Raw genomic sequence first — 10,129 nt, 5'->3', positions numbered from 1 at the left:
CTCTCTACCAAGGACAGGATAGAGAGACAGTAGATTGAAGATAGTAGAGAGTAGAGAGTAGAGAGTAGAGACAGATGGGGTTTCTCTAGCTTTTTATTGGTACTTGTAAATCATTTCATCCATCTTATATACCAAAATATTTGTCCCCCTTTGAAGTAGTTTGAGTGATTTAAAGTTTCAAACCTCTCTCTCTCATTATCATCACTATCATCATGTGGGCTGCCAAGGAACAGAAGAGAAGAAGAATTTGTTTTTTGGCTCTAATTCTTTTCCAACTAATGAATTGGGTTGCTACAACAAGTAGGCCTTTTGCAACTCATGATGATGCTCATCAAAAAGGTTATCTTCTTAGCTCACTAAGTTCTATTTTTTTTTTCATAGCAAACCTTTTTCTTTGATCCCCACTTTTGCTTTGGAGAAGCTTATGAACCTTTTTCAGTAAAAATGGAAAAAAGTTTTCTTTTAACATGTTCCTTCAAAACTCCCCATTCAAAGTTTCTATATTGTTCATCTAACCTTTCACTTGGAAATTGGAATCATTTTTTCTTTTCTTTGAATTCAGAATTACAGCTTTTATTTTTAATATACTAATTTCTATGCTTCATCAAACTAGGCCAAAGCCCACAGTCCTTGCCATCTGCTTTGAACTCAAAACAGGTATCCTTTACTCTCTCTCTCTCTCTCTCTCAAAATGGGTTGAATTTGTTTGATTGTGTTTGATTTTGTTTCTTTTTGAAGGCTTTAAAAAGCAAGGAATGTAGTGGTTAATGGGTTCAATTTGTTTCTTGAACCCACTCTTTTTCTCACACACAACACACACACACACACATACTGGGTTGAATTTGTTTGTGTTTGATTTTATTTCTTTTGCAGGGTTTAATGAGCATGGAAATAGTAGTAAATGGTTGAATTTGTTTATGGACTCTCTCTCTCTCTCTCTCTGAAAATGGATTTAATTTGTTGATGTATTTGATTATGATTCTTTTAAAGGGTCTAGAAAGCAGGGAAAGAGTAGAAGTGAATGAAGAAGAATATAAAGGACTAAGCACACTTGGATCAAGGCCACCTAATTGTGAGCACAAGTGTGGAGGATGCATTCCATGTGAAGCCATACAAGTGCCAACAACAACTGATCATTTAGGTGTCCAATATGCAAACTATGAACCAGAAGGATGGAAATGCAAATGTGGTGCTTCTTTCTTCAATCCATAAGACATAAAAACAGACAGAGCCACCAATGCTCTTCTCTATGTCTTTATGTACAAACCCACATTCATTAGCTTTCTAGACTTATGGGGGAGTTTTGGTTTGATTGGATCTTTAAGCTGTAATTTCATGAACTTTCATAAAATTCGGAGAGTCCCCTACTTGTTTCTGTTTCTATAATCTTTGACCATAAATGGGCTGTTCAACAAATTTTGCTTTTTGTTGAGGTTTTGTATTAGATAATGTTTTTGTCGAAATGTTGTTCTTTAGTATTATGTTGCCATATATTTAACAAATGAGGGACTGTAGTTTGGAACATGGACCATGGCAACTATTTCTAAAGGGTAATTATAAAAGCATGCCACAAATTAATAAGGTTAACCCACACCATAATCGAATTGTTGTCTTATATGGGTTAAAAGTTTCAGAATGAGCTGATTTTTGGGAGGATGATCTACTCGTGAAAGCTTGTTTTAACAAAAAAAAAGAGGGATTTACGATTCTTGAACATGCTTTGATGGGATAAGAAGTTTCAGAATGAACTGATTTTTGGTGAGGATGATCTCTTCAGCCCTTTCCCAAATTTTTAACCCATGTAAGAAAAAACAATTCGGCTATGTGTGAGTTGCCGTTATTAATTCGTGAGGTGCTTTTATAATTACCCATTTATAAATTGATTAAGTTTGCATGATTACACACCCATATGGTGCACCTTTTCACCAAATAAATGGTGCTAGGTTCACCTTCAAGGGTCTCTAGGGGAAATGGTTTTCCTGGAAATGTGATTTGTAGGGGTGTTTGATTAATCATTTTATTGGTCAAATCCTCTTCTCTTCTTTTTGGGAAATTATTTACCCACCCAAACCCAAGTAAAATGATTTTTTAATTTCTTTAATTTATTTTCGAACGATTATGAATTATCCTCACGATTATGGAGCAAAACATATGAATTGATTTCCTCTTGAAAACGTTTTCTCTGCAATCTTTCTGGGTCTCTATGAAGGTGTAGGAGAATGGCTTTTAATGGAAAATGCAATTTGCATACGATTGCTTGCTAATTTTGCAAGAAAATCTTCTTTTTTTCCTTGAAGAAGCGATTTCCTCAAAATTCATTTTTGAAAAAATAATCTTTCAATTTTGCTGGAAAATGGTTTTCTTTTCAGTAAGGAAAATTAATCTTCTCACAGGAATGGGTTGCACAAAAAATGCGTAATCATGCACTTGCAAATCACTTTTCTTTGGAATACTTCTTTTCCTTCCTATTTTGCAGTGCAATCATACATATCATTGGGATTTTTTTCTGGGAAAATCGTAGTAAACTCTTGGCTGATTCATTGCACATGGGAAATTGAATTCCAGTAAAAAAAATTGATTGGAATTCAGCTGTGGTCAATAATATAGGGATTTTGTGTGTGTGTGAGCACCAACAAATTACATTTTTCCCACTATTTTATTTTCTTATAAACTTGGGGAATCTTGTTTCCCTAGGAAACTGATTTCCTATGAAGTTTACCAGCAAAAACATACCCTAAACTTTGTTTCTCAAAATTGTGAGAGAATTAGATTCATCATCATTATCCACCTATAATGAAATTTATAAATAAAAAATGAAGAAGAGTTCAAATTACAAGCACCAACTTCGCAATGAGCTCAATATAAGATAAGATGAAAAAAAAATAATTCTAGTCTTATAGGCTATACCTCTTGAATCTTGTTAAAAACGGATTAGATTAATTTTTATAATAAATATCACATTTGCATCGATTAAACCAACATGATAAAGAGTGTGCACATTGATATATGAATAGAAAGTGCGAAAGAAATCAAGAAGTAAGAAATATTTTTAAATTATAATCATATTAAGTTTGGGTTTGGGTAAATCAAGTTGACTGTTACCTATGCCCATACTTAATTCTATTTGAGTTGGGCATTTTTTTTTTTGTTTAAACTCGAGATCAAACCCAAGCTAACTATGCCTAAACTTGACCCAGGTCGGATTCAACCCCCCTAAGTTGCAGTCCAGGTTAAAATGAATAGTGTACCGAACTCGAAATTTCATCATATTCAATGCAAGAAATAGAGATTCGTCTTTTTTTTTTAAATTTTTTTTGAGGTGTACTAAGTAAAAATTTGGTTCCAATGACAATTCTCTTTAAAATTTATTTTAAATAGGGGTGGCAATCTCAACACGACCCGCAGACACAACTTGAAAATAACATGAAGGTAGTCGGTTGGGGTCATAATAGTGTCAACCCGTCTAACATGATTGTTAAATGGGTCAGGTATGGGTTCTAAGTGTCAACCTGCTTAACTCGTTTTGACACGTTTATTTATTTTGTTATTAACATGTAATTTTAAATATATCAATAATTTTTTAAGAATTTTTTAAATTACTCATTTTTTCTAGAATTTTTTAGAACTTTTTCATAATAGATATGTATATATTTTTTCAAATTTTAAAAAATATATAGAGTGCTTTAAGATATTTTTAAAATAATAAATAGTTAAACTTTAGTTTAGGAAATAAAAAATACTTTTCTTACTAAATTATTTATTTATATTTATAATTTTGCCCACGACCATCAAAAAGATTTAAGATCTTACTTAATAAGGTTAATATGTCTCATGTGATAATGAAATATACTCTCCTTAGCCAATAATAACATTAATAATAAAAATAATATTTAAAAATACTTTCCTTACTATGTAAGGAAAGTTTTTTGACCACATCATCTTATGGCATCCAAAAACATGATTTGATGCCACAGATTATAAATAACAGATTCTATGAACTTTCAAATAAAAATTAAAAAGAAAATTATTTTTTTCACCATTGAACTTGGTTTAAGATTGTGTGACATTATTTTTAGTAATGGTAATTTTTTTTTTTTTTTTGTGGTGGAAATAAATTTTTTTTTTCAATAAAGATAAGAATTTTATTAAATAAGGGAGATCATTCATCCTCTTGTGACTGAACTCTGTCTCTGGCTTCAGACTTGGTCGTATGAAGTCCTAGAGAATCGAGCTCCCGGCTTCGATCGTAAGCCGATGATATTTGGTGGTTCTGATTGGAGACCCGCTTGGACGTCAGGTCCGAATACTAGTCGAGGCGAAACGCTAGTCTCAAATATATATAAAGACTGCGCTTCGTTTTACTGGTATGGTGGTCGTTGTGTTGACGGCTTTCTTTTTGAAAGAATCAGTAAACAGGAGATTAGATATATGGGTTCAATCAGTTATACTTATTTATAAATAGGTTGGGTTTAAATTTTTGACATGATTATTAAATGGGTTGGATTTAATAAAATTTCATAATATCTTTATTTCAATACGACACGACTCATTGCCAACCCTAATTTGAAAATTAAAACTCGTTTGAGATGATTTGTCTTAGTCCGACACAAAAGAGTAATTATAAAAGCACCCCACGAAATAATAAGGGCAACCCACACTACAATTAATTTTTTTGTCTCATATAAGTTAAAAGTTTTGGAATGAACTGATTTTTGGTGAAGATGATCTTTATGATTTGATTTTTAAAAAAATGAACTATTTACGCTTTCTGAATTTATTTTAATAGGGTTGGAAGTTAAAGAATACACAAAAATCAGCACATTCCACAACTTTTAACTCATATAAGACAAAATAATTCGGCTAAGTTGCAAGTTGCGCTTATTAAATCGTGGGGTGCTTTTATAATTATCCGACACGAAATTACTCGAACGAGGCAACTAGCTTAAAGTTACCGAGTTGCCACCTTGAATGGTTGAACCCCAACACCAAACGTATATAGTCAACTCGAACTCATTACTACGTCTCTGCAACTATCCTCCGTTTCACCATTTCAACAATGGCGAACTTTTCTGCGTATCAAGTAAGAATTACTCTCTCTATCTCTCTGATTTTCCTATATTTGATCAATTAGATTCTAAGTTTCTGTTTTGTTAGAGTTCGATTTCATCTGATCTATTACACAAGCATACTTTAATTGCTTTTCCAATTTACATTTCGATCTACAAGAGAAGGTTCAGATTCATAGATCATTGTTTGGTGAAATTTACATTTTCTCTTCGATCGATTTAGTTTACATTCTCAATATTTTTCGATGCTCCATTAGAATTCTGTAACTCATTCTTCTTCATTTAGATCCGAAACTTTACGTTTATATAATTAATTTAGATCTACTTTTTCTTTTAATGTAATTCCGATTGGATTCAAGAAGTCGATTCGATTTGCATAAAATCAGTAAAGATTTCTGTTTTATGACTTCAAATCTAGGAAATTTTTGTTGATCAGGGCTTCCAGCCGCTGAGGTCGCAATTTCAATAAATTTGGGACCAGATCTAAGGGAAATAAGATCTTTTTAGCTAGAATGCTAACATTTTGGTAAATATTTGAACAATTTATGTTTGCAATCTTTGAAAATGATTCCATGTGCAATTGAAAATTTTCAAAATTTCAGTTTTTTTTCCCATATGTTTTAATTTGGAGATATGTTTAGTTAGAATTTTAATATTTAAATATTTGAACAAATATGATAGGAATCTTCGAAAGTGATTCCATGAGCAATCGAAAAATTTCAAGTCTTCACATTTCTACAATACCCTCTCCCCCTAGTTTATGAATTTATGTTGGCAGTCTTTGAAAATGATTCCATGTGAAATTTCAACTTTTTCACATTTTTGTTTACATATGGTTTAAAGTTGGAGATATGTTTTGGTAGAATGTTAATATTTCAGTAAATATTTGAACAATATATAATTGTAGTCTACAAAAATGGTTCCAAGAGCAATCGAAAATTTTCAAGTTTTCACATTTCTACCCCCCCTTCCCTACCCCCCATTTTATGTACTTAGGTATCTCCTGATTCTATGAGAAATTCTTGTGCTATGTAGGTGTCAGTCCCTTCCATAAAAAACATTCTTCTTTTAGATTCTGAAGGGAAACGCGTAGCTGTCAAGTATTATTCGGATGACTGGCCATCGTTAAGCGCAAAGTTAGATTTTGAGAAGTCTTTGTTTACTAAAACTCAAAAAATAAATGCCCGGACAGAAGGTAACATACATATAAATATTACACATATATTTTTTCCCATTTTTATGGTGTAAGCATTTTAATGTGTTTTGTGAAAACTCTTGACATTGTTGAAGGCATTCACTTTTCTTTTAGTTATGATATTCGTGTTAATTGGCATTTAGATGTATTAATCAAGGTTTTAAGTAGCAGTTTAAGTACCGATTCAACTCCGAGGATTTCATACTGTCTCTTAACTTCATTGAGAAAAGAAAGAAAACTTCAAGAAATTCCCTGAAAGAAGTAAAAGTAGACATATAATTTGTTTGATATTTTGGTGGGCACATGATTCAGGCTGGACAGCTATACTAGTGACGAAAGAACTTGTGACCAAAATCCTTTATATTGGCTCCTTGTGGAAGTCTGGATTAGAAATTAAGGGGCCTTTTGAATGGTGCTAGAATGGAAAAGTACAGATGCAAATTGAGGAGCAACTATTTGCTAAATTGCCCAAATGTTGTTTTTGGACATTTTATTTCCAGGTGGCATGAATTATAAAATACAAGGTGCCCAACCCAAACACATGGATTCCCAAAATGTATTGGTGAACATTATTAAATGAGTCGCGATCCAGAGCAGTATCCCATTCCTATAACAACATACAGTGTCTACGTGGCAATTTTGGTTGGAGATTAAACACATCAGGCTGCGTGCCATGTAGAAAATGACTTGATCACGAGATCGTTGTGTTTTAAACGCCTACAAAATGTGCTAAGTAGACACCGTTCCTATTCTATAGGATGGGACACCTTACGTGATCCCGATTCTTGTTTAATAGAGTTGGTGAGTTGATATATGCATGCTCGTCTTTAGGAATATGATGCTCAAGATAACATATCCTATAACATTATCCATAATTACCCGACTATTATATGAAAATAATAACTTTTGCTAAGATATAACATTGAGTACGTCAATCCTATATTGGGTGTTTTCCAAATCCAACATTCGGTGTCCATGTCAGACTCCAACACCCTTACTCATCTCAATGCTACATAATTGCATGCAAAATGTGTCCTGTTCAAATTTTCTGTTGTCATGTTGGCTTCTTGCTTGTTATGTCCAGCAGAGCAGCATAATGTGCTCTTCATATCGCTGGAAACTGTAAGGGTAATATTGGTATGGGATGTTCTATTTGCACCCTCCATTTTTCGCCTAGTGCACCCAACCTCAAAAATGTGTTCAAGTGGGTGCACTTAGTGTAAACGGTGTGTGCAAATAGAACGACACTATTTGTGTAATATTCATCGAGATGTGGGTACTGGGTAGAACTAATAACCATCAAGAATTTTCAACATGAGTACATGTAAATTCTTGAGTTTGAAGAACAACTGTCTATATTCAATTCAGAGGGCCATGTTGCTTAATGTTTTGATATTACATCATTAACAGCGGAGATAGCAATGTTTGAGAACAATATTGTTGTCTATAAATTCATCCAAGACCTGCACTTTTTTGTTACTGCGGGTGATGACGAAAATGAGATCATCTTAACCACAGTTCTTCAGGGATTCTGTGATGCAGTTGCTCTTCTCCTCAGGTGTGGCCAGTAATACCTGTGCTTCTTAGGCCAATTATTTTTATTTGCGTGATGATAGTTTTTCTATTTATGCATCTATGCTATCTAATCTAGTAGATCCGAATTCCAGGGGAAATATGGACAAAACTGAGGCACTTGAGAACTTGGATCTTATCCTTTTATGTCTTGATGAGAGTATTGATGGAGGGTATGGGCAATATGCTTCGTCATTACTTATTTTTTTATCTAGACCTTTGTTGATTTCATCATAGAATTCATTTACATGTACGGTTTTCTAGAATTCCTCTGTTCTTTTTCTTTTAGATTTTAAAAGATATGCATGTGAGGATCAAATTTTGTAAGAATAACCAGTCTTACAGAGATCATTTTATTGATACTAAATCAAAGAGTAACACATATATTCCTACTAAGTTCTAAGTACACCACACTATCATCGACCAGCACAGAGTGCCCATATACAAAGAAATACAGATATAAATAGGTCAACACACTTGGAAACATCCTTGGGATATTTACGAAAAAGTAATCAACTTTTGATGAACTTATGATTCCGGCTCACTGTTCATTTTAATGACCAAAACGTGAACGATCACAAATTCGGAGGTTTTAAAGTGACTAATTGGAAATAGTCACTTTCAAACCGCTGAATTCATTATCGTTCTGATTTTATTTTTTTACGAAAACGTGATCATTCATGTTTTGGTAATTAAAATGAACAGTTAGCCGAAATAGTAAATAAGTCATTTTCAGCTCACAAAATGGTAATTCACCCAACTTCCTTTCTCAAGCACTTTTGCTAAAGGACACATACTGGTTAGACAGCCATAACTTGATTAAGTTGTGACTCACATGCTTTATTGTTGGTGGTAGATAATATATAGATTATGTTGAGGTGATAGAGGGATAGATCATGGTTATCTTCGAAGAGCGCTCGGCCAAAATGGAGCAAAGGTAACTAGGAAAAGGATGTAATAGTAGGAAAAATAAATTAGAAATGAACGTGTTTGAGAAAATGTAGGAGTAGCTCCAATAGGTGATAAATTAAGAAAAAGACAATTGCAATGGTATGTTCAAACTTCAAATTGTTCAAAAGAATGTTGATTGAGATAGTAGATATGGAAAGAAACATACTTTCAACAATAGAAGACGTGGCCTTGGACAAAATTTAATGAGGGAACAAGATTCATTTAGTTTAGCTGACCAGAAATCTTTGGGATACGGCTTCAATGATGCAAATAGATTTTTTTTCTTGCAATTGAAATATCTATAATCGTGTTTGGTTCATTCAGGAAGTTATGAGACTTGAAGTTGTTGTATTTCTTTACAGGATGATTCTTGAAACCGATGCAAGTGTTATTGCAGGAAAAGTCGCAACCCATGATTTAAATTCTGCAGCACCTTTGTCTGAGCAGGTGATGTAACATTCCTTCTTTCTACTCTCCTCCCTAAAATGGAAAAAAAGAAGAAGAAAAAAGATGAATTTATTTTCTCTCCCTCCTTTTTGGTTCTATTTGAATCCTAGCATTTCTTTTATTTATTTATTTTCTTGCAGACTATAACTCAGGCCCTCGCCACCGCACGTGAACATTTAACAAGATCACTGCTCACGTAATCCACGAAGCTACACAAAAAAATAAGAGGTTTTTTATTTATTTAATAATCCTGTTTTTTTCCTTGATCATTACTTGTTTTTATTGATTCTAATGGATGGGGATCTCATTTGGAGTGTAATGTATTCATCTAATATACTGCAGACAATTTACACGAGTCAGTTTTTTTTATTTGTTTTCTCAAATGAAACCCCCTTCTCTAAGGAGGGGTGAAATTGATAGAAAATGATTTTTGTTGTTATTGTTGTTGGTTTGATAGACCGGGCTGGTGGTACTTCTTGTATCATTATTATCTATCGTGCTTGAAAGGGTTAACCTTGGGAATAAGGTGACTAAGATTATGAGTTGGGTGTGATGGTCAAGGTTCTTGAAGTATATGGCACTAGCGAACACCAAACCTGGATAAAGGAGCATTGTGTCTGTGACCCTTTAATCATTCGGATCAAGTTTTAAAATCTCATTTTGGGGCAATGTCTTGGTCAATAGAAAAATGTGTAATGATTTTGTAACTCAACCTGTTAGGGTAACTCAAAAACTCAACTGAAATATTCCCTGCAAGAATCGTAGATTTTTTCCACTCGGGATACACAACTGCACATCTCCCATAAAACATCTGCAATTCTGTATCCCGAAGGAAAAATCTACTGTTATTGCACCTGTCACGTCAGTGACTTTTTGAGTTATCCTGTCAGGTGCTCAG

The 10,129-nt window shown here is 33.4% G+C and overlaps 2 protein-coding genes across 3 annotated transcripts; both read left to right on the top strand.

Annotated features, from left to right (window-relative positions):
• Window positions 1-1,504, top strand: LOC147388507 (uncharacterized). The gene is made up of 3 exons (XM_086419089.1): window positions 1-339; window positions 614-657; window positions 991-1,504. The coding sequence occupies exons 1-3, from the start codon at window positions 213-215 to the stop codon at window positions 1,210-1,212; spliced, it is 393 nt and encodes a 130-aa protein (XP_086275215.1). The 5' UTR covers window positions 1-212; the 3' UTR covers window positions 1,213-1,504.
• A 3,419-nt stretch (window positions 1,505-4,923) lies between these two features.
• On the top strand, window positions 4,924-9,600 carry LOC147388506 (coatomer subunit zeta-1-like). 2 transcript variants are annotated; one of them, XM_086419279.1, is made up of 6 exons: window positions 4,924-5,080; window positions 6,102-6,261; window positions 7,672-7,819; window positions 7,929-8,006; window positions 9,147-9,231; window positions 9,372-9,600. In XM_086419279.1, the coding sequence occupies exons 1-6, from the start codon at window positions 5,057-5,059 to the stop codon at window positions 9,429-9,431; spliced, it is 555 nt and encodes a 184-aa protein (XP_086275405.1). In that variant the 5' UTR covers window positions 4,924-5,056; the 3' UTR covers window positions 9,432-9,600. The 2 variants fall into 2 exon arrangements, with proteins under 2 accessions (XP_086275405.1, XP_086275406.1); XM_086419280.1 differs by lacking the exon at window positions 6,102-6,261 and having other exon boundaries at window positions 4,954-5,080.
• The last annotated feature ends 529 nt before the right edge of the window (window positions 9,601-10,129 follow it).

Source organism: Akebia trifoliata, chromosome 12 (genome assembly GCF_017979445.1).
Source record: "Akebia trifoliata isolate Shusen 1 chromosome 12, ASM1797944v1, whole genome shotgun sequence".
In the NCBI taxonomy this organism is placed as follows: Eukaryota; Viridiplantae; Streptophyta; class Magnoliopsida; order Ranunculales; family Lardizabalaceae; genus Akebia; species Akebia trifoliata.
This window is presented reverse-complemented; position numbering and strand designations above follow the sequence as displayed.

Excerpts from the sequence above, each read along its gene's own strand:
- LOC147388507 (XM_086419089.1), top strand. The coding sequence starts at position 213 with ATGTGGGCTGCCAAGGAACAGAAGAGAAGAAGAATTTGTTTTTTGGCT. Across the intron at positions 340-613 it reads TGATGATGCTCATCAAAAAG|GCCAAAGCCCACAGTCCTTG; the intron begins GTTATCTTCTTA and ends TCATCAAACTAG. Across the intron at positions 658-990 it reads CTGCTTTGAACTCAAAACAG|GGTCTAGAAAGCAGGGAAAG; the intron begins GTATCCTTTACT and ends ATTCTTTTAAAG.
- LOC147388506 (XM_086419279.1), top strand. The coding sequence starts at position 5,057 with ATGGCGAACTTTTCTGCGTATCAA. Across the intron at positions 5,081-6,101 it reads CGAACTTTTCTGCGTATCAA|GTGTCAGTCCCTTCCATAAA; the intron begins GTAAGAATTACT and ends TGTGCTATGTAG. Across the intron at positions 8,007-9,146 it reads GATGAGAGTATTGATGGAGG|GATGATTCTTGAAACCGATG; the intron begins GTATGGGCAATA and ends ATTTCTTTACAG.